This window comes from Oryza glaberrima, chromosome 3 (genome assembly GCF_000147395.1).
Source record: "Oryza glaberrima chromosome 3, OglaRS2, whole genome shotgun sequence".
NCBI classification, from domain to species: Eukaryota; Viridiplantae; Streptophyta; class Magnoliopsida; order Poales; family Poaceae; genus Oryza; species Oryza glaberrima.
In genome coordinates this window covers 32342930-32365318 of record NC_068328.1, presented here as the reverse complement: position 1 = coordinate 32365318, position 22389 = coordinate 32342930, and the positions used below count along the sequence as shown (strand labels likewise).

The 22389-nt window shown below is 45.7% G+C and overlaps 7 protein-coding genes and 1 pseudogene across 7 annotated transcripts; 3 read left to right on the top strand and 5 right to left on the bottom strand.

Moving 5' to 3' along the window:
* Positions 1 to 15: 15 nt before the first annotated feature.
* Positions 16 to 866, bottom strand: LOC127766723 (uncharacterized). Its single transcript, XM_052291847.1, has one exon. The coding sequence runs from the start codon at positions 590 to 592 to the stop codon at positions 68 to 70; it is 525 nt and encodes a 174-aa protein (XP_052147807.1). The 5' UTR covers positions 593 to 866; the 3' UTR covers positions 16 to 67.
* Positions 867 to 945: 79 nt separating this feature from the next.
* On the bottom strand, positions 946 to 1754 carry LOC127766722 (uncharacterized). The gene has a single exon (XM_052291846.1). It carries the CDS (start codon positions 1640 to 1642, stop codon positions 1109 to 1111), a length of 534 nt encoding a protein of 177 aa, XP_052147806.1. The 5' UTR covers positions 1643 to 1754; the 3' UTR covers positions 946 to 1108.
* A 981-nt stretch (positions 1755 to 2735) lies between these two features.
* On the bottom strand, positions 2736 to 3653 carry LOC127766721 (uncharacterized). The gene has a single exon (XM_052291845.1). It carries the CDS (start codon positions 3419 to 3421, stop codon positions 2840 to 2842), a length of 582 nt encoding a protein of 193 aa, XP_052147805.1. The 5' UTR covers positions 3422 to 3653; the 3' UTR covers positions 2736 to 2839.
* Positions 3654 to 4789: 1136 nt separating this feature from the next.
* On the top strand, positions 4790 to 7234 carry LOC127766717 (uncharacterized). The gene is made up of 2 exons (XM_052291841.1): positions 4790 to 4894; positions 5545 to 7234. Exon 2 carries the CDS (start codon positions 5705 to 5707, stop codon positions 7019 to 7021), a length of 1317 nt encoding a protein of 438 aa, XP_052147801.1. The 5' UTR covers positions 4790 to 4894; positions 5545 to 5704; the 3' UTR covers positions 7022 to 7234.
* A 1823-nt stretch (positions 7235 to 9057) lies between these two features.
* Positions 9058 to 10240, bottom strand: LOC127766720 (non-specific lipid transfer protein GPI-anchored 5-like; annotated as a pseudogene).
* A 129-nt stretch (positions 10241 to 10369) lies between these two features.
* LOC127766719 (non-specific lipid transfer protein GPI-anchored 20-like) lies at positions 10370 to 12234 on the top strand. Its single transcript, XM_052291844.1, has 4 exons — positions 10370 to 11098; positions 11610 to 11636; positions 11741 to 11776; positions 11860 to 12234. Exons 1-4 carry the CDS (start codon positions 10750 to 10752, stop codon positions 12045 to 12047), a joined length of 600 nt encoding a protein of 199 aa, XP_052147804.1. The 5' UTR covers positions 10370 to 10749; the 3' UTR covers positions 12048 to 12234.
* A 1918-nt stretch (positions 12235 to 14152) lies between these two features.
* On the top strand, positions 14153 to 15236 carry LOC127767866 (non-specific lipid transfer protein GPI-anchored 5-like). The gene is made up of 2 exons (XM_052293326.1): positions 14153 to 14718; positions 14821 to 15236. The coding sequence occupies exons 1-2, from the start codon at positions 14382 to 14384 to the stop codon at positions 15015 to 15017; spliced, it is 534 nt and encodes a 177-aa protein (XP_052149286.1). The 5' UTR covers positions 14153 to 14381; the 3' UTR covers positions 15018 to 15236.
* A 427-nt stretch (positions 15237 to 15663) lies between these two features.
* LOC127768620 (cupincin) lies at positions 15664 to 18195 on the bottom strand. The gene is made up of 4 exons (XM_052294237.1): positions 17653 to 18195; positions 16654 to 16734; positions 16281 to 16559; positions 15664 to 16179 (listed from the first exon to the last, which is right to left on the bottom strand). The coding sequence occupies exons 1-4, from the start codon at positions 18193 to 18195 to the stop codon at positions 15664 to 15666; spliced, it is 1419 nt and encodes a 472-aa protein (XP_052150197.1).
* Positions 18196 to 22389: the final 4194 nt, after the last annotated feature.

The following is a 22389-nucleotide window of genomic DNA, read 5'->3' as shown; positions in this document are numbered from 1 at the left end:
TTTTCATCATACATACATTCACAATACATAGAAAAAAAAATCTCACAGCAACATGATTAGCCATTGATCACTCGACGAGAGGATCAGTGGAGATGAAGCTGTAGATGACCATGTCCCTGAGCTGGCCCTTGACGACGCAGTAGCTGCGCAGCACGGCCTCCTGCTGGAACCCGGCCTTCTCGAGCGCGCGCCGCGACGCCGCGTTGCCGACGTCGACGAGCGCCTCGACGCGCTCGACGCCGTCGAGGTCGGCGAACGCCGCGGCGAGGGCGCGCCTCAGCGCCGCCGTGGCCACGCCCTTGCCCCAGTGCGCGCGCGCCACCGCCACCGCGACCTCGGCGCGGCACCGGTCGGCCGTCGGCGTCACGGACACCGCGCCGACCGGCGTCGCGCCGCCGTCGCCGTCGCCGGCGAGGCAGATGGCGCGGAACCACGGGTGCGGGAGCACGGTGTCGCGGATGAAGGCGCGCAGGGAGTCGACGGACTCGTACGGCTCCCACGTCATGAAGGCCGTCACCTCGGGGTCCGACGCCCACGCCATCATGGCGTCGGCGTCGGCGAGCTCGAACCGCCGGAGCGTGACCGTCTCCATGGACTCCGGCGGCGCTTCTTCTCCTAGCCTTTTGCCGTTTCGCGCTTGACTACTTTGCTAGTAGTGCGCAGCTCGGCCTCTGCTACCAGCCGCACTAATCAGAGTTATCTTATTAGAGAGGCACAGATCACTACTTAATCTAAACTAGCTAAAGGATTAGTTATCAGTGAGGCAGATCATACTAAATCTAAATTAAAGGGATTGACTGTTAAGGGAAAGCTCTTTTTTTTAGTAATTAACACACACAGTTCACTCTTTCTCAGCCTGAGCAGAGAGGCACATATCATCATGATTGTTCAACCACATATGCAGTCATATCATTGATGTTTTTTTAATAATGAAAATGGTTTAAATTCTTGATTCTGTCACAACCACACAGCCAACAAGTTTTTAAAGTATGCATCACGAAACATGTTTGTACAAAGCCGGAAAAAGAAAAGAACGAAAGATTTGGTACACAGATCGTACAAAGATTATTAGTATTTGCGTTGCCAGTTTGCGACTTCTGCGTGATTATTACTCGGCGAGTTGATCGGAGGAGACGAAGCTGTACATGACCAAGTCCCTGACGCGGCCCTTGTGCCAGTAGTGTCGCCGGAGCACGCCCTCCCGCCGGAATCCGGCCTTCTCCACCACGCGCTGCGACGCCCGGTTGTCCACGTCGACGAGCGCCTCCACGCGCGCCAGCCCGGACACCTCGCCGCCGAGCACCGCGGCGACGGCGCGCCTCACCGCCGCCGTCGCCACGCCCTTGCCCCAGTGCGCGCGCGCCACCACGTACCCGAGCTCCCCGCGGCACGCGTCCGCCGTCGGCGCCAGCGACACCGCGCCGACGGGGCGGCCGTCGCCGTCGCCGGCGCCAGCGCCGGTGGCGAGGCAGATGGCGCGGAACCACGGGTGCGGGAGCACGGTGTCGCGGAGGTAGGCGAGCAGGGGCTCCGTCGACTGGTACGGCTCCCAGCGGCAGAAGGCGGCCACCGCCGGGTCCGACGCCCACGCCATCATGGCGTCCACGTCGGAGAGCTCGAACCGGCGGAGGGTCACCTCCATGGGCGCTCGCCGCCGCACCGCCGCCGGCGACGGTGCGATGGGTTGCTTCTCCACTACTCGGCCGGCGCTGCCTCTTCCTGATTTGATCGAATCCTTCTTGAACTTGAACACATGGGTATCCTCAGGGTATTAAATAGTACTCTAAAATCTTGTTATTTAGAAGTATTAAACGTAGATTACTAATAAAACATATTTTATAATATCTAGGCTATTTTACAAGACGAATCTAACGAGGTAAACATATTCCATAATCTCTAGGCTATTTTACGAGACGAATCTAACGAGATATATTAATTCATAGTTAGCTGATGAATACTGTAGCATCACTGTAGCAAATCATAGATTAATATACCTCGTTATATTCATCTCGCAAAATAGCCCAGGGGTTATGTAATGGGTTTTATCAGTAATCTACGTTTAATACTCCTAGATAGCAAGATTCCGAAGGACTATTTAATAGTCCAGAGGATCCAAACTGGGCCATGATCATGCCAAAATGTCACTTAGTTTATTGGGATTTTGCTCTGCCACGTATCGTAACATGATGTCGTCTAGGGGAATTCAAAAGATTTGGATCCAAAATCTTTTTCTTTTCTTTTTTCACCCAGTATTTTTCAATGGTAAGCACAGACAAATGACAATGTCTAGTGTCTAAACCAGTACAGTGATGTTGGAAATCATGTCGTGTTCTCGTCGTCTTATTGTTTTTGTCTGGATTCATCATTCTTGTCGTTTTTCTTGTCACTTCCATTCTACTACTATCTGGTCCTTAGCGAACATTGCAACTTGCAATATGCAGAGGTTGACTGAATAATTAGCACAAAAAACCCATTAACGACTTGATGATCTAGCAGAAAGTATGCTGTTTATAGCAAGTATAATAGCAAGCTACAAGCCACCTATAAACATATTTTAAAGAGATAAAGAAAAAAAGAGGAGAGCTGTGGACTACATATCTGTAGCTAGTTGCATCACGGACACTAAGACGTAACGTGTGTATGACAGGTGGAACCAGTTATTAATAGTATAGTAAACAACTATTGTATGAATTAGCTATTACATTGGCTATAGATGATTTGGGCTAGTAGTTGACTATACTATTAAACTTGTTTTTATTGATCTGTAACAACAATCCGCTCTCATAATTTGCACGCAATTTGAACGCGGTTAACTAATTACACGGATGATGCATCAGCATCAGCTGACGAGCGGATCAGTGGAGATGAAGCTGTAGATGACCATGTCCCTGACCTCCCCTTTGAGCACGCAGTAGCTGCGCAGCACGGCCTCCCGCCGGAACCCGGCCTTCTCCAGCACGCGCTGCGACGCCGCGTTCCGCACGTCGACGAGCGCCTCGACGCGCTCCAGCCCCTCCACCTCGCCGAACACCGCGGCGACGACGCGCTTCACGGCGGCCGTGGCCACGCCCTTGCCCCAGTGCGCGCGCGCCACCACGTACCCGAGCTCGGCGCGGCACGCGTCCGCCGTCGGGGACACGGACACCGCGCCGACGGGGCGGTCGTCGCCGCCGCCGTCGCCGTCGACGGCGGCGGCGACGCAGATGGCGCGGAACCACGGGTGCGGGAGCACGGTGTCGCGGAGGTAGGCGAGCAGGGGCTCCGTCGACTCGTACGGCTCCCAGCGGCAGACGGTGGCGACCTGGGGGTCCGACGCCCAGACCATCATGGCGTCGACGTCGGCGAGGTCGAACCGACGGAGGCTGACCTCCACGGCGCCCCTCGCCGCGGCGGCGTGCGGTGGTTCTTGGCTCCTGTCCATCTGTGAGCCGGTTGCAAACTTGCAATTTGCAACGACGCAGCTGGTGGCCTGCGTTTTATGTAGGCGTATCACCAGCTTACTTTATTTGACTTTGACTTGATTAATTTGTGATTTCAGATTCTTGAACGCCAAGTTTCATGTAAATTAGGTTGTAAATTAATTGCAAATATGGATGTGATCAGGTGAAGGCGATGCAGCTCTCGAATCTCGACGATGAAAGGAGGAGGGAGGAAGGAGCTGAGTTCAGCTACAGGCAAGTCAACAATCAATCTGACTGACATCTTAATTGCAACAAGGATGTGTTTAGTTCGCATATTTTTTTTTGTCACATCATATGTGTGATGATATTGGAAGTGGTTTTTGGACATAAATAAAAAATTTAATTTCATAACTCACCTGGAAACCGCGAGACGAATTTTTTTAGCCTAATTAACCCGTCATTAGCACATGTGGGGGTTAATGCAGCACTTATGCCTAATCATAAACTAACTAGGCTCAAAAGATTCGTCTCACGATTTTCATACAAATTGTGCAATTAGTTTTTGTTTTTATCTATATTTAATGTTTCATGTATGTGTTCAAAGATTCGATGTGATGTTTTTGGGAAAAAAAAAAAAGAGAACTAAACCATGCCTAAGAATCAAAGGAATGTACTCCATCAAACAGCGAATTTGGTCGCAGCGCTTGCACTTGAGTTGTGCGTGCCACTTATAACGACAACTCACGGTAGTGCTCCTCGGAGAAGTGAGTTGCAAAATACTCGCTCCGTCCCTATATATTTAATACCGTTAAATTTTTTCAATATATTTGACTGTTCATCTTATTAAAATTTTTTATAAAATATGTAAAACTATATGTATACATAAAAGTATATTTAACAATGAATCAAATGATAGGAAAAGAATTAATAATTGCTTAAATTTTTTAAATAAGACGATCAAACATGTTAAAAAAAATCATTGATGTTAAATATTTAAAGACGGAGGGAGTATATCATTTCGTCTTGCTAGACATTACCTTGTTATAACAAAATGAATATCTTACATATCCCCCTCTGGCATCAAATATTTAGGGGGGGAGTATATCATTTGGTCTTGCTAAACATTACCTTGTTATAACAAAATGAATATCTTAGGATGGCCCAATAAACCAAAAAATAAGCCAAATTTTGAATTTTTAAACTTAATTTTAAGATTGATTTTGAGATATTTTCAACGTAGTTTTTTTTTCAGCATTGTCTTTTAAGTTAAAAAAACACATGTATAAAAATTTTACCTATAAATTTATTTTTATTCCCTAATAAACCGTTTTGGCTTATTAGAAAAAAAAGCTAACCGATGGTGGCCTATCCCCCTCTGTCGTCAGCCGCTTTTGCTGGAACTGGTACTTCCACACAACGAGCGTCGATGCCTTGTCCACACACGCCGCAGGGAGTTGACATGGGCAGCGGACCACGTCCAGGAATCCCTCTAGGTGATCGCTAACATTTGTTACTCTCTCTCACATATATATATATATATATATATATATATATATATATATATATATATATATATATATATATATATATATATATATATATATATATATATATATATATATATATATATATATTAATGAATTTAGACAAGCATATATATTTTGATTCATTAATATTTATATGAATGTGGACAATACTAGAAAGACTTACATTATAAAACGGAGGAAGTACTTGAGTTAATTTATGATCTCCATCGATCCAACGGCTCACCCTCCACGCTGCTCAGATGAATCTCGTGTCCTTTACATCTTCGGGGAAAGTAATTTCATCCCTAAAGGGGATCAATATCCCCTTGTTTTGTGTATACCACTTAAATAGTCATTAAAAAATTTGAAAAAAATTTGGCAACATATATTGATATGAAATATATCACTCCACAAACATGCAAGTCTAAATTCAACTTCTATAAGTTGTAACAAAAATAAAAAATATAGCTGTGAATGTACGATAACTATTTTCAGTTTAATTTATTATTTTTTTACAACTTGTAAAAGTTGAATTTAGTCATGAATGTTTGTAGAGTGATATATTTTATATTAATCTATGTTGTCAATTTTTTTAAAAATTTTTTATAACTATTTAGATGATATGCAAACAACGAGGGATGAAAATCCACATCCAGGTCTTCGTCTCGTCTCCAAGAGCAACTCGGTTCATCTCAAAAACCAACTCGGATTCGGCGGAAATCGCCAGCCAAACGAATACTCAAATCCAATCCCCTCAGATCGATCCTCACCTTGGCGATGGCGATGGCTTTGCCGGAGTGGATCGTGTTGGATCGATGCGTCCACCCGTTCGAAGAGATCATCAGGGAGGGGGAGGAGTCGGAGTGGGAGGAGGTAGAATGCACGGCGTGGAGGGCGTCCGGGTGCGGGGACGGCGACGGCGACGCGGCTGCGGAGGCGCTGGCGAGGGGGCTGACGCTGCTGGTGCGCCTCGCCGACCCTCCGGCCGTCTCCGCCCTGGCCATCCGGCCGGCCGACGGCGTCTTCCTCAACGCCGCCTCCGTCGACGTCGCCGACGGCAACCTGGTCATCCTCAGCGCCGCCTTCTACGGCTTCCCCCGGAGATACTATCTCATCTACGATGTCGCCGAGGCGTCTCTCGCCATCACCCCGCATCTGCCCAGGTTCTGCAAGCCGTCCTTCACGTTGAAACCTCTCCCCGTGCGTCGTCGTCGTCGTCCTAGGGTTGGAGAGGCCGTCGTCGTCGACGATGGCGACGATCATCGCAACTACGTGCTAGTACTCATGGCAATCAACTTCAACAAGGATGATATTATCTGCCTTTGGCCTCCTGATCCGTCGTGGTCTTCGTCGTCGTCGCTGCCATGGCAGAGGAAGGAGACACGATTCCCCGTCGAGATGAATCGGCCCTGGGAACAGTATGGGTTCAGTGCCGATTCCGTTTTCACCTTGAATGGAATAGCTTATTGGGTAGATCTAGCACTGGGGGTACTGTACTGCAAGACCAGTGACCTACTACTATCCGATCGTGATGTCGTCGTTGAGTTCAGCTTCATCGATCTGCCTCCTGGTTATCGTGCTGACCGTAACCTCTTCCGCCCGAAGATGTTTCGGACACTTGGCTGCGTTGGTGGCTCCATCAAGTTCGTCTCCGTTGATGGATACCACAAGAGAGAGGATGAGGAGGAAGAGGAGGACGGCGACGACTGCATCATCGAACCGGTTGCAGCTGCAGAACGCAAGATAACAATGTGGAGTCTGATACCTGGTGGCAACCTTGGATGGAAAAAAGATGCAGAATTCAGCGTAGGTGATCTGTGGATGTGGGAGGAGTTTCAGAGTATAGGATTGCCGCGGCAGCAGCCTATCAATCCTATACTGGATCCTCAAGAAGATGGTATGCTCCTATTACTGGTCGGTGACTACTACAACGACGAAAATGATGTCCTAAGATGCAGGGACCAGCATATGATCACGGTTGACATGAAAAACCAATCGATCGTGTGCTCCACCCTCCTGCCGTGTTGGCTACATTTAATGGTTCCTGACCTTGTGTCGTCAGATCTTCCGCAGTATCTCAAGAGTTTGAGATAGGTACGATATCTTCCTCACCTTGTGTTTAGTTCACTCCAAAATTAAAAATTTGGTTGAAATTGGAACGCTGTGATGGAAAAGTGTGTGTAGAAAAATTTTGATGTGATGAAAAAGTTACAAGTTTGAAGAAAAAGTTTGGAACTAAACTCAGCCCTAGTGTTGTATTTTTGTTGAAAATGTAATGAAATGTCTACTGTGTGTCGCTGTTGGTTGGGTACCCGTGCTTTCTTTTTAAGAGTGATTAATTATTTATATTAGCTTGGCAAGCTAAGTTTAACAATTATGCTATGTCGAAGTTGTTTCCAGTTTTTTTTAGGGAATATGCTACAAGCGTATCTTTGTATTAAGAGGAATAAAAGCTATTTACAGGGTAAAAACAAGATTAAAGGGAACAGGATACTGGAAAGTAACAAGACTTAGACGATAATCTCACAGTCTAATTGAACGACCTAGGGAACCCAAGGATAGAGACCAAGCGCTGGGACTACCGCCCTTGCCAGACGCCACAACTCGGCCTCCGCAGCCTTAGCTCTTGCAATTTCCGTCCAGGGCCGCTGTTGAAGGTTGAACACTCGGTTGTTTCCTCTCTTTCCAGATCATCCAAGCTACCAATGTCGCAAGGGTGTCGAAACCCCATTTGGCTGTTCCTCTCTCTGTTTCCAAATTTTTTATAGTGTACTTGAGTCATTTAATTGATTTCATCTACCTTTTACACTGTCATCACTCATGCTTACAATTGTTCCTTGCACAAAAACTTCCATGGTATGCGGCCCGCACTACTGGGGACAAACAACTGTGAGGATGGGAGGGGAAAGACAGTCACACATGCCCAAGAAGTGATGAGCTTTAGACCCACCCTAAACATCTTTGGTTATTCTTGTTTAGACAGATTCTCTTGGAGATGTTTTTCCCTCGTACTCCCTCCGTTCCAAAATATAAGCATTTTTAACATAGTAACAAATCAAATATTTTTAACTTTGACCATTAATAGAAAAAAAAGATCAATCATGTAAAATTGATGTTCCTAAATTTATCATTAAACAAATTATCATAATATCCAAACTTTTTATTTAAAAAATCTCATTTTTATAGATATCGAAACCGTGTCAGGGGTCTAAAAATGCTTATATTTTGAGACGGAGGGAGTATAATTTATATTTTTAGACAAGTTATTACCAACAAGAGAGATGAGTTATGAAAGTAGAGATAAGAACCCAGCCTAAGTATTCCAGCCATGTAGCATCAATATGCTGGTGCCCCAATCTTCATGACTATCCTCGCCGCACCAGATGCTGGTGTCCTAGCAAGCTGCCAGATTTTATACAAACATTGTTAATTTATTTTCAAATTAGAGGTAGACATTTTTTTCTTAATTTAGGGTTAATGGATCTATGTCAATATAATATTACAATTCGTACATTTATAACGACGCCATTATAATTTTATAGCAATTTAGAAATATGACATTACTTATACTTTTTTTAAAGAAATACTTATACCACTTCAGTGCATTGATAAAAAAGTTTAGAACATTTTATCCTCCCTTCCCATCATGTCCAATGAATCCTGGAGCTCCTCCACCCTCGGCCTCTACCCTGCCTCCAGGCGCTCCTTCGCCCACCTACCAAGGAAGATGAAACATGTGCAAAACACATTTTCTTTGTTTCGTTAGGTGGGGATTATTTAGTCTATTGTTTCATTTGGTTGGTAGACGTAGGAGTTTTAAAAGGGATTGGGAAGGGGAGTTTAAGAAATAAACTCCCACATTTTCAATGCTTGAGTAGGGGTAGATAATTGGAAGAGAATTCCCCTTGTAATTGTATGGAATAAATCTCTACCGTAGTACCGTACATCATCACTTAAAATTTAATTTTCGTCCAAACTCCCCGTAATTCTCATCTCTACTGCCAAACAAGTAAACAAGGGATGATGAGTAAATATGAAACTCCCACGACCAATCCATCCATCAACTTGACGTGATCGTGCGTGCGTGACTTTGGAGAGATCACAATTTTCCGCACATATGCTGCTCATCGTTTGAAAAAGGTAAAACGAACAATATGACTTATTGTACTGAAGAACTCAAAAGTGACCAAGAAACACAACAATCGCTGCGACGAGGATGACCAATATCACCCGAGATCTGTTAACGCTTCCGTCAGAGTATTGAGTAGTGGATGCTGGAGTGGTCTTCGATCCAGGAGTCCCTGCTGGCGTCGCCGGAGTACCGCCGGATGTCGTCGGGTTCGCCGGAGATGACACCGGAGCTCCCGCTGCTGTGTAGAGCAAACAACAATCTTTACTCGATCCCACTAATTTTGTCAAACTAAGGTGTTGTTTGGATCCAGGGACTAAGCTTTAGTCCCTGTCACATCAGATGTTTGGATACTAATTTAGAGTATTAAATATAGACTACTTAAAAAACTAATTGCATAAATAAGTGCTAATTCGCGAGACAAATTTTTTAAGCCTAATTAATATCCATAATTAATACATATTTACTGTAGCATCACCTAGACTAATCATGGATTAATTAGGCTCAATAGATTCGTCTCGTGAATTAGTCAAATGTCATGAAATGTGTTTTGTTATTAATTTATATTTAATACTTCTAATTAGTGTTCCAACATCCGATACAACAGGGACTAAAATTTAGTCAGTGTCCAAACAGGGCCTAAAGATAAGGCACACAAACTTACCGTTGCACTGGCTGGCAGGTGGGGCCTGGACGCTGCAGGCGCCGGGGAGCAGCGCCGCGCGTGCGGTGTCCACGGCGACGCCGAGCGACGCCGCCGTGCCGCCGAGCACCATGCAGAGGCACCGCGGGCTCGACCTCAGCACGCCGCCGCCGGCGCCGTCGCGTTCCCCGACATGTACCCCATGCAGGGCGACAGGCTGACGAGCTCCGGCATGCACCCCGACCCGCCGCCGTCCGTCGAAGTAACAGGCGGCGCCTGCGCCGCCGCCGCCGCGCACCGCCACGCCAGGAGCGCGGTCACCACGGCCACGCCGATGCCGAGCACGGCGCCATTGCTGCCACGACCTGCTCCCATCGAGACGATGGCGTTCACGCGTGCACAGATCATAAAAAGTTTTCTTGATTTATAGAAGCGATTTTGTCCGTGATAGACACAGATCAAACACTTTAACAAATTTTGGCTCCATCGATGATTAGTCGCGTGACGCCACCGAAGCGGCAGCTGCAAGTTAGGTAGCGCCGGTGAGCTCACCTTTTTTTTTTTTTTTAGAGAAGGGTATTTTTTACCCGGCCTCTATATCCAACCAGATATATACGGCCATTGAAATAGGGAACTTAGCCTCGCAAACAATCCAATCTGAAATTCGCTCTATAGCAGATTTGAACTCAGGACCTTGAGGTACTACTCAGGTCGCTGTATGGTAAGCTCACTTTGTGTTTGTGATTTTGTTTGGTCAACTTCTCGCCAACCTCTTGCACGTAAAGGTTTCAAACTTTTTGGTTCTTTTTTGGTCACTGACCCTCTCCTACCTGACCTGAGAACACAATCATTTGAGTCAATCTCTACAAGTAATAATCTTCATCATCATTAGCTCGCTTCGTTTAACCAACACAACCAAATCTTTATATACTTAATTAATACCCCATGAAACATCCTTGATTCTCCAACGAGAGTATATATTCTTCCGCTGTAAATTGTTTGTCAAGCACACAGGAGAAGAAAATCAAGTTCAGAAGGCATATACGGCGAATGGGACGTGTCAGGATGGCGAGTGCGGCGGCGGCGGCGGCGGCGCTGGTGGTGGTGGTGCTCGCCGTGGTGGTGTCGCCGGCGAGCGGGCAGGTGGCGACGTCGTGCACGGCGTCGCTGATAACGACGTTCACGCCGTGCCTCAACTTCGTGACGGGGAGCACCAACGGCGGCGGGTCGCCGACGCAGCAGTGCTGCGGGTCGCTGGCGGAGATGGTGCGCAGCAGCGCCGACTGCGCCTGCCTCATCCTCACCGGCAACGTGCCCTTCAGCCTCCCCATCAACCGCAACCTCGCCATCTCCCTCACCAAGCTCTGCAACTCCATGTCCGTCCCACTGCAGTGCAGAGGTTAGCCTTTTTTTTTAAAAAAAATAAACATATCCCATCATTTTCATTTCATAAGTCACTTTAATTTTTTTTCTTAGTTAAACTTCTAGGTTTAATGATATATATATATATACATATATATATATATACATATATATATATATATATATATATATATATATATAAATTTAGTAACATCTACAATGCTAAATTAGTTATATCAAATACTACCTCCATATTTGTATTTGTATGTATGACGCTGGTTAGTTAAATTTTGAACTAGCCAGCGTCATATAAAATAACTAAGAGGGAGTATAACATTGAATTTATTTTGATACTAATATGTTTGTTTTGTGTTGGAAATGTTACTATGTTTTTCTATAAACTTAATAAAACTTAAAGAAGTTTGACGAAAAAAAGTTAAAAAACGATTTGTGTTATAATATGAAAAGGAGTAATTTTTACTGCACCTTTCTTTATTAACTGAAGATCAGACACTGACAACTCTGTGTTGCATTTTGGTAATTTGCAGATACTGCAAGCCAAATCCCACCTCCAGGTAATTTAATTTCTCTTGCTTAACCAGACATTCTTCAGATCAGAACTTACTGAAGATGACTCCGAAGAACAATGAACAATTAACTCAAAATCGTTATGTTGCAGGACCTGTTGCATTTGCTCCGGCACTGCCTCCTTTGCGTAACGATCTTGCCCTTTCATATACCGTTGCAAAGTTGTAAAATTTCCTGCATGAATTTAAATCATTTCACTGAATTTTGCAGCACCATCGCCGCCGGAAACGTCAGTGCAGCCGAATTCGGCCGTTGATCCCACGGCGATGTCGCCGTCGCCGCCGATCATCCAGGGGCAGAGGCCACTGTTGCTGCCAAGCTCCGCGTGGAGGAGAGCTCATGTGTCCATGGCGTCTGTATCAGTAGTGCTACTGATAGCTGCATCCGTTTTGGCTTGATTAGGATGAATTGAACTGGGATTGTTTTAGCACAGGAATTTGAGGCGTGTTCAGTGTATTGCACATATTTATTTAGCCTTTGGAATTGCACAGGATTCTTGTAAGAAAATTTTGAGGGCTTTGAGTTGATTGTGTAATATAATCATTCCTTGTGGATTAAAAAAATGTTGGTATAAATTTGTCTATGATTCGGGGCCTGTTCACTTTGATGCTAAAAAAACCTTACCAAAATTTGGCATTAAATTTTGGTAACTATGCCAAAATTTTGGCAACTTATCAAAATTTTGGCATGATTTCTTATATAGTTACCAAAATTTGGTAGCAAACTAAATGTAGCTACTTTTTTAACAACTTTATTAAAATTTGGTAAGATTGAAAATGACATCAAAGTGAACAGACCATTGGTCTACTGAGAGGCCCGTCCTTTAGCACGTGAGAAATGCACAATCGCAGAGGGCCTCTGAAAGCTGTATGTTTCAATCTACGCCAACGTATTTTAAATAGGATCTCCTCACTCTTGTTAAAAAAAAAAAGGATATCCTCACTCCATCTTTTAAAATTTCACTCTTTTGGCTGGAATGGGATTTTCTTTTCTCGGCTTCGACAAGTGCTCAATAATTATCATGGTTACTTCGAAGAACTGTACTTCATGACCACTATGTGAACACGCGTTTCAAACAATAAGGGTTCTATTTTTTTCACTTAATTAGTAAGAAAAATTAAATTAGTGTAGCAATTATTTTTCTACTTAGCCATCGTCACTACTTAACTAGATGGGTGAGGTTCTTTGACTTAGCTTTAGTTATTGCCACTACATATCAGGGCAACATATTCTATACACACATGCCCTCACGTGTACACACGTGCACACCAACTAAAAAATGTCATCAAAAAATCTAGAAAAAATCATACACATACTTTCAATTGTATTACACCTAGGGTTAAAATCTTAACGTCAAATTCATTATATTTTAGCCGTAACAAAAAAAACAAAAAATCTGACAGTTTTAAGGTTGCAATTTTGTCAGAATTTTATCTTTTTTGTTATTCTCTATGTAGAATGAATTTGAAGATGCGGCTTTGCACGTTGATGTAATACTATTGAAAGTACATGTATGAATTTTCCTAGAATTTTTTGTGATAATTTTTAGTTGGTGTACACGGTGTGTACACGCGAGGGCCTGTGTGTATAGGATACGCTCCCACATATCAGACCTTATTTTATATTCATCTTCAGCACAAGACCCCCAGATTCATAGGGACGGTTCTGTCTACTAATACTTAATTTCGAGTTAAAAGTTGCATACGTTTTGTATAGCACAGTTGAAACATGAACTGAATTTTACAGCACTATAATTTCCAGCGGTGGAGCTGAAGAAACGAGAACAGGTGAAAGGTGAAGCCAAAACTCTCTCATTGTCACAAGCTTTTCACTTATCCAACGAAGTTAGCAACTAAATAAGAAATAACAAGAAGAAACTGGCACGAATATATGACGAATGGTATCAGGGTGGTTGAACAAGAACAAAGGCCACATAGACGTCAGTCGTTAGCAGCCTAGCTATCATGGCGCAAACAAGCCCAGAATTTAGTAGGACGTCACTTCTCACTACCTGGCAAACTCCCAATGACCAAGTGACGAGAGCAAACGCAAATCCAAATCCAAATTAAAAAGCACACAATAAATTCACTGCAAACATTGCATCCATTTCTACTTCGATATACTAAGAGCTTCCAAAATCACCGTTGCCAGTTGTAAACTTGAAATACTACTGTCATTTAGCTGCAAGGTAGTCAAAGCTAGTACAAGATGCGAAATGTCGTCAGATTCAGAGATTTTATCTTCAGGAAATGATCCTCTGAAAGGGGAAAAAATTGCTCCTTTTACAAGATGTTGGTATCATGTCAATTGTCAGTATGACAAAAGCTAATTCCTAACCAAAACAAAGCAACACATGGGTAACCAACAAAACCGTACTGCGACACTCCACACCGTTGTGAGATTCATCTAACACGCCACACTGATTTGGTTCAATTCTGAACACCAAACATATTATTCTGCATCACATTTCTCTGAAGTAGTAACGAGTCCACACACAACTACTGCGAAAAATTCAGCAGAAAAAGGGATCTGGTTCCTGACAGAGTAGGAGCCAGCAGCTCACCAACATAACCAACTCATCATCAACCTTTCCCTGCAAATCTCCCCTATATAAATCACACTTACACAGGTGCAAAGAACACAAACACACAAGCTAAGCAATCTGAATTAGCAAAGCATCCAGTTCTGACACTAATTTTCAAGAAGCTTCTTGTGGTTGCAAAGGTTCAGAAATGGCGGCAGCAGGAGTGAGCGGGTTGGCGGTGGGGTGCCTCGTGGCCGCCACGGCGGCGCTGCTCGTCGCCGGCGCGTCCGCGCAGACGGGGTGCACGGCGGCGCTGATCAACCTGTACCCGTGCCTCAACTACATCAGCGGCAACGAGACGTCGCCGACGAGGACCTGCTGCTCGCAGCTCGCCACCGTGGTGCAGTCCCAGCCGCAGTGCCTGTGCGCGGCGATCAGCGGCGACTCGTCGTCGTCGATCGGCGGCGTCACCATCGACAAGACCCGCGCCCTCGAGCTCCCCAAGGCCTGCAACGTGGTCACCCCGCCGGCGAGCCGGTGCAACTGTAAGTGCTCCACGAAACCACGCATCGCACTGCAATTGTAGTCGCCATTGATGCTTCTTGCAATGCTGAGAGAGAAGAGAACTCTGCTTTTTCTGCTTGCAGCTGCCGGCGGAAACACTCCGGGCGCTGCCACGACGACCTCGCCGGCAACGCAGACGCCGGGCGCCACCGGTGCAGGAACCGGCGTTGGATCGAAGACGACGCCGACGGCGCCGTACCTGATCAACGGCGGCGCGTCGCTCCGCGGCGCCACGGGCTTGTTGCTCGCGCTCGCGGCTGTCGCGGTGTACGCCGTGTGATGTGAGCGTCTGTCTGCTACTCTGAACTTCTGAAGCGCTGGCGATGCAGAACGTGCTTGATGTGTATTAATCACACTGTTTATTACTACTCACATTGGTTTAGCATCATTGAGCATTGGCAAGAGAGATTTGAGTTTTGTCATTCACATTTGTACTATTGATTGCTTTGTTGCAGTCACAATAAATAACATTACTATCCATGGTTTTGATTCTATCAAACGGTTGGTTTTGCATCTCTGAAGTTGGTGTCGAACCCGTTGCACAGTTTTGGTTCGCGATTATGTACGACTCCGCTTATGAGTAATTTAATTACAAATCAAACTTGCCCAAACGACGCAGGTTAATTAGTAGCAGAACGTACTCTGCATTAGTAATATAGCACTCCGTACTTGGGTTCATACAGTTCCATCGATACATACCTCAGCTAATACGCATACGTTAATACATAGATACGATATATACATAAAGCGTACGTCCCCTTGGCTACACGTACACGCAGTACGGTACCGTATTTTGTACTGTACACGACGCGTGGCCTACGTGTACCAACTTATTCCTCTCGATCACACAGCTGCTCGGCGTACGCGCGCCGGGTGCAGGGGACGTCGTCGCGTCGCGTCGCGCGGCGCGCGCCGGCGCGGCGCGCTTACATGTCGGAGACGCTGCCGCGGCCGTGCGGGCCGCGCAGCAAGATCTGCTCCGGCTGCGCGGCGAGCACGCGGTCCGCCTCCCTCGCCGCGGAGCCGCCGAACACGAGCTTCTTGGCCGGGTCGTCGAGCTGCCTCAGCGGGCTGTTCCTGCCGGCGAGGAACACCTTCTCGTCGTGGTTGGCGCCGACGAAGAAGCAGACGACGGCGAGGCTCTCGCCCTCGCTGGCGACGATCGTCGCCGGGTGCGACGCGGGGATCACGATCACCGACCCCTCCCGGACCTGCGCCCTCACCTTGTGGTACCTCCTCGCCTTCTCCCCGCGCTCGCCGTGCTCCTCCTCTCCCTGTTCCTCCTCCCTCCTCCTCCTCCCGTGCTCGCGCTCGCGCTCCCGGCGCTCCGACGAGCCGCCGCCGGACACGTGTGGGCACGCCATCTCAAAGTAGCCGCTGCCCTGCAGGACGACGGCGAGCTTGGTGGCGCGGGTGTTGTAGTTCGGCGCAATCATCGAGCCCTGCCATGATTCATGCACATCGCAGTTCATGATTAGTATCTCGCGTGCATGATGTCAGAGAAGCCATGGCCGGAGCTTCGAAGGCTTAGTGTGCTTCTTACGCGGGTGATGTTGGCGAGGCCGATCTGCAGGTCGAGCTTCTTGAGGTGGCGGCACTCGTCGCCGGTGAGCTCGAACAGCTTGCCGTGGTTGTTGGAGAAGTACGGACTCTTGCCGGTGAGGCTGGACGGCTTGATTTCCCACTCAGAACCCGAGCCGCCGCCGCCGCCGCCGCGGGAGCACGACTTGCTCAGCTCCCGTATCTGCTCCTCCGGCGCCGTCGTGATCTCGCCGCCCTCCCGGTGCCTCTCGAACACCTTCTCCAATTCTTCCCGGCGAGTCTAATCCAAACAAGAAATCCAAAAACACAAAATGAAAATCAATCAAGAATGTTCTAGAACGTCGTCCATGGTGATCAGCACGGACGTGACGTACGTTGAACGCCGCCTGCAGAACGTCGTCGCTAAACGCGCTGAAGAACGACTCCGGCCGGTCGCCGCCGACGGGGAAGTATTCCTGCGACCGAAACCACATCAGAATTACACACTTCTGCATGGGAATATTTTTTCATCCTTCGAAGGAATGTCCTCATTTTTTTTACCTGTCATCACCTAAATAATCATAAAAAGTTGTTTTTTTTACAAGATAGTTTAATTCAAATTCAACTTTTACAACTTATGAAAAAATAACAAATATAAGTAGTTAACTATTTTTAGTTTAATTGGCTCTTGTTTTCTTAGTAAGGCCGGGTTTAGTTTCCAATTTTTCTTTAAATTTCCAACTTTTTCATCACATCAAAACTTTTCTACACACGTAAACTTCCAACTTTTTTCTTCAAACTTTCAAAACTTTACTACACACATAAACTCATATAAACTTTTTTCTTCAAACTTCTAATTTTAGTGTGGAACTAAACACACCCTAACTTTAAACACACCCTAACTTTAGAGATCAAAATTTAGTGACATACTCTCTCTCTCTCTCTCTCTGTTATAAGTCTTTTTGACTTGGGTCAAAATCAAACTATCTCAAATTTAACCAATTTTATAGACAAATATAGTAATATTTATATTATCAAATTAATTTTATTAAATCAATAATTAAATATATTTTTATAATAAAATTATTTTAGGTCGAAAAAGTTACTACTTTTTTCTATAAACTTAGTCTAACTTGAAATAGGTCTATAAACTTATAAAGTAAGTTAAACTTGAAATAGAAATAGTTTATAAACTTAGTTAAACTTGAAATAGAAACGACTTATAACCTGGAACATGAAATAGAGAAAGTAATATTTATATTAGTCCATGTTGTTAATTTTTTAATGATTATTTTAGTGTTATACTGTACAAGAAATGAGAGGAATCCATTTCCGTTCTGCCCTGCTTGCATCCATGGAACTTGGAATGAAAAAAAGAGGGGAAATCAATCAACCTCGAAGTGGCCGGGAGTGGAGACGGGGTTGAGCAGCATGACGACGCGGAACCACTTGGAGCTGTGTGTGTTGGCGGAGTAGACGATGGCGCCGGCGGGGATGACCATGGCGTCGCCCTCCCTCACGCAGAACGACTCCCTCCTCCCCTCACGCAGCAGCACGATCACGCCCTCGCCCTCCTTGACGTAGAACACCTCGTCGGCGTCGTAGTGGCTGGGCTGCAGGAACGCGCGCGGCGCCGCCTCCAGCACGGCGACGCGGTACCCCCCGACGGCGGCGCCCACCACCTGCTCGTCGGGGAACCTCTCCAGCACGCTGAACCGCCCGTGCCGCGTCCTCGTCCAGTGCCGGAAGCTCTCCTCCCCGAAGTGGTACGGCCTCCCGCCCTCGCCGCCGTGGCGCCGCCGTTCGTCGTCCTCCTCCCGCTCCCCTCTCCTGCTCCACCCAACGGCGTTCGACGCGAGGGAGAGGAAGCACAGGGAGATGAGCAGCGCCGCCATCTGCGATCTCGCCATGGACGACGACGTCTTCTTCTTCGCCATGGTGTTCGATCGATCCTAGCGGTGGCGTTTGGGTGGAGGTGATGAGAGGAGTGATGGCTTATGTAGGGGAGTGCGACTGTGCGAGGGGGTGGCATTGCGGCCATGCGCGGTGCCAGGTGGAGGTTGGGGGTGCGTACGTGGCGAGCCGAAGCGGATGTGTTGGCGTGGCGCATGTGGAGCGCGGCGGTGCGTGTGCTGGGGGGCGGCGTGCGGCGTCGCGTAGTCGCGCTAGCTGTTTGGCACAATGGCGACAGGGCCGAGATGGATGGGAACAAATGCGGTTGCACCCTGGTGTGGGCCGTGTTTTCCTGGGTTGTTGCAAATTCCAATCCACTTCATGGGCGGGCCGATACGTGTGTTGGGCCATTTTCTCGGGCCCAATATTGGCTTCTAGTCGATTGCGTGGGCCTTTGGGACAGGTTGCTGGCTCGGTTGTCACTTTTTTTTTCCCAACTTACAGCTTGTTCACTTTGTTGCCATTTTAATAGTGCTAAATTTTGACATTATTAATTTTTGATAGTTTTGTTGTCTATTAAATTTTGATAGAGTTTTAAGAGAGGAAGCTTCTAGAATTATCAAAATTTGGTAAGGTAGTAATGAATGAAATATGTTTAGTTTGTTGGCTTATCAAAATAATAGTAATGCCAGAATTTGATAATGTTGAAAGTGGCAATGTAGCAAATTACACATAAGAGAGAACAACATAGGCCCTGTTTAGATTCCAACTTTTTTTTTCAAACTTCTAACATTTCCATCACATCGAACTTGGTGTATTTCCGTCACATCGAACTTTCCAACACAAAGAAACTTTCAACTTTTCCATCGCACCGTTTCAATTTCTTCAAACTTCTAATTTTAGCGTGAAACCTAACACAACCATAGGCTAGCATGCCCTGAGGTGTAGTACTACTCTTCACAAGAAAAATAAAAATGTCAAGAGTGGTTCCACTGCACACTACGACACGCTGCAATGCAAGCTGCGCGTGCCGGCGTGTACACTACTCCAGTACAGTACATGATCAACGACCAACCTGCATGAATGCGCGCGCGTTAATTCTCCGGTGGATCGATATCTCGCCGCTGTTGCATCACCACGACTCCGCACGCGTGCGCGCGGCTGCTCGCCGGCGAATCCGCAGCAAGGTCGTCATCACGACGTACGGCGGCCCAGCCGGGTCACCAACAGTAGAACGTAGTAGTACTGTACAACACTTCTGCACATGTATTATGTGCACGTCACCCTAGATAGCTATACTAGCTAATGACTCGCTCGTCGACGGTCTGTACCTGTACTACATGCATGCTGCATTGCTGCAGTCTAAACGATCTTTCTGCACGCAGTAACTGCACTGCACTGCAGGCTGCTTTGCAAAGTGCAGGGCTGTGCCACTGTGCCAAGCCAGCCAGCCAGCAGCAGAGCGCTGCATCTGCAAGCAAAGCAGTTATTAACAGGGAGAAGCCGTGCGCTATGTCGTTGCATGCCCATGTCGTTGTAGTTCACGCGCGTACGGCGGCCTGCACGGTTAAGGGCATGTTTGGATAGGTGCCACAGTTTATCGGGCATGTAGTTCGGACGTCTCACAGGTAGTTAGCATATTACTCCCACCGTCCAGAATATAAAAAGTTTTAGAGGTAAACATAGTCATTAAAAAAATAGATAGTACAAGTGAATGGTAGTAAAGAACTGTGATGGATGAGTAGTAGAGGTAGGTAGAAAAAGTGAACGGTGGAGGGTTGTGATTGGTTTGGAAGAGAATATAGATGGAAAAGTTGTTATATTTTGAGACAAATCCTGAGAGCTAAAAATTGTTATATTTAGGGACGGAGGAAGTACTCCCTCCGTTTTTTAATAGATGACATCGTTGACTTTTTCTCACATGTTTGACCATTCGTCTTATTCAAAAATTTTATGCAAATGTATAAGATATAAATCACACTTAAAGTACTATGAGTGATAAAACAACTCATAACAAAATAAATTATAATTACGTAATTTTTTTTAATAAGACGAATGGTCAAACATGTGAGAAAAAGTCAACGGCGTCATCTATTAAAAAACGGAGGTAGTATTTGTTTGCTACCACACATTAGCTTGCCATGAAAAGTTAGGTGCTCGATCTCATGAACTACTTTGCCACAAGTTTTTTGGCTTAAGCTGTGGCTCTCAAATCGTTCATCAAATTTGAGGCACGGGCTAGCTTGTGGCTTGGTAAGTTGGAGTAGTCATCCAAACATACCCTTAAATCCCTCTGGTGCGGTGCGTGCATTGACAGCTACAATGATTATGTATCTGTTTGCCAATTTCAAATAGAGGTTCACAAATAGAATCTGTAAGAATTGGATGTAGCTCGTTGAGCAAAGACCGGGATGTTATATCTCATTCTTAAAAAAAAGTGCTATTGGATTCGAAGAGAGAATAGCGAGAGATCGACACTAGGCTGTGTTCTTTCATAGGAGATTGGGGAGACTATGACTCGTTTTCCGCGCGCACGCTTCCCAAACTACTAAACGGTGTGTTTTTTTATAAAAATTTGCTATATGAAAGTTGCTTAAAAAAATCATATTAGTCTATTTTTAAAATTTAAAATAGTTAATACTCATTTAATTATACGCTAATGGCTCACCTCATTTTACGTATCTTCCCAATCTTCTCTATCTCCCTTTCTCGAACTCAGCCTTGTCTTGCCTATTTTTCACTGCATAAAGGGACACTAAATTTGCAGTATAAATTTACACGTCCGTATTTGTTGTTGTATTGGAGTACTACGTTCTCCTGGACTTTAACTTGGTCGTACAAATTTCCGCTCGAGTGTTAAATACAAGCGTGACTACTCGTGTACGTGGTCGCTGGCCAGTCCAAGCATGCAATGCAGCATGCGACCGTTGACTCGGAGTCCAAATCAATTCATGAGCTCACCAAACACAACAAGCACAAGGCATTGGTAGTAAAGTAGTATAGGAGTACTCCAGTAGGAGTAACAAAACAAGCTGCGACCATGTCGCATCCGAGATCTTAAAGAAGGCAATGCAAACATGCAAACGGAGTGATCAGGGAGCTGACCATATGCTGCAGCTTCATACCCTAGCACAGCTGTGTTTCTGTATGCGTGTTCATGCACGTCCATCAATCCAACTCATCAGCTTTCTCGACCTCAAATCCATCGACCATCCATCCATCTATCCGTCCGTCACCTTTTCGATCTCAACTTCAATTCAATTTCAGTTTCTTTGCTTAAAGCTCAGGTATCCATCACTTGCAGAGTTGTGCAGTCTTGTGCACACAGAAGACTGCACAGTTGGATGCAAATGCAATGCATGAAGAAGGGCAAACACATGGGCTGAAACTCTGAAACTGAAACACTGCTGCTTGCCCAGCCTCTGCTTCACTACGGCGAGAGAGCCCGGGCACCAAGGTCGTTGCCTCAAGATTCGTACTCGTATCGTACTAATGGTACTTGTGTTTTTCGCCAGATGCATTTGTTTGAGTGCGTCGCGCCGTGGCGTCACTTACCTGCAATCTTTTTCTAGTTGATGTCACAGCATCACAGTCTGTCAAAGCTGGCAGTACTTGTTTCTGAACTAAACACACCCAAAAACAGTGTCATTGCTTTAAGATCTGAATATTCAAAAACTGCATCACTATCACAGGTGATTATGACTGATCACCTTGAGCGTTGATGAATCCTCCACAAACGGTCTCGGTACTACTACAACAGCAGAAAAACGAATAGGATTCAGTTAACAATACTGTTCACAGTAAAAAGGAAGGAACAGGATAGGATCAAAGCAAGATGCATTGCTTGTCCTTTGGATGCAACAGTTTCTTTTCCTTTTACCTGCTTTATCTTTTTTTTTCCTTCTCATTTACTAGCATCTCCACTTGCTTTTGCTTCTCTACCTTCCTTCCCATTGGAACTAGTAGCATTTTTTTTACCATCCTCAGTAGTAATCCTCAATTAGGCAATTTGGTTTAGCAGTGCATGCCAAATCTGGATCAGAACTTCAGAAGTCATTTCTGTTAGTAACAGATGAAATGACTTCTGAAGTTGCTTGACCATATTTGGTTTATCCTAATCTGTTGGTTGAACATATTTTCAGTCTGTAATTAGGGCTGTGTTTAGTTACTTCCAAAGTTGGAAGTTTAGGTTAAAATTGGTACGATGTAATTGAAAAGTTATGTGTGTATGACAAGTT

Coding starts and splice junctions, on each gene's coding strand:
- LOC127766722 (XM_052291846.1), bottom strand. CDS start 1,642: ATGGAGGTGACCCTCCGCCGGTTCGAGCTCTCCGACGTGGACGCCATG.
- LOC127767866 (XM_052293326.1), top strand. CDS start 14,382: ATGGCGGCAGCAGGAGTGAGCGGGTTGGCGGTGGGGTGCCTCGTGGCC. Junction 14,719..14,820: donor GCCGGCGAGCCGGTGCAACT/GTAAGTGCTCCA, acceptor TTCTGCTTGCAG/CTGCCGGCGGAAACACTCCG.
- LOC127766721 (XM_052291845.1), bottom strand. CDS start 3,421: ATGGACAGGAGCCAAGAACCACCGCACGCCGCCGCGGCGAGGGGCGCC.
- LOC127768620 (XM_052294237.1), bottom strand. CDS start 18,195: ATGGCGAAGAAGAAGACGTCGTCGTCCATGGCGAGATCGCAGATGGCG. Junction 16,735..17,652: donor CCACTCCCGGCCACTTCGAG/GTTGATTGATTT, acceptor TTTCGGTCGCAG/GAATACTTCCCCGTCGGCGG. Junction 16,560..16,653: donor TTCTGCAGGCGGCGTTCAAC/GTACGTCACGTC, acceptor TGTTTGGATTAG/ACTCGCCGGGAAGAATTGGA.
- LOC127766719 (XM_052291844.1), top strand. CDS start 10,750: ATGGGACGTGTCAGGATGGCGAGTGCGGCGGCGGCGGCGGCGGCGCTG. Junction 11,637..11,740: donor AAGCCAAATCCCACCTCCAG/GTAATTTAATTT, acceptor GTTATGTTGCAG/GACCTGTTGCATTTGCTCCG. Junction 11,777..11,859: donor TCCGGCACTGCCTCCTTTGC/GTAACGATCTTG, acceptor TGAATTTTGCAG/CACCATCGCCGCCGGAAACG.
- LOC127766717 (XM_052291841.1), top strand. CDS start 5,705: ATGGCGATGGCTTTGCCGGAGTGGATCGTGTTGGATCGATGCGTCCAC.
- LOC127766723 (XM_052291847.1), bottom strand. CDS start 592: ATGGAGACGGTCACGCTCCGGCGGTTCGAGCTCGCCGACGCCGACGCC.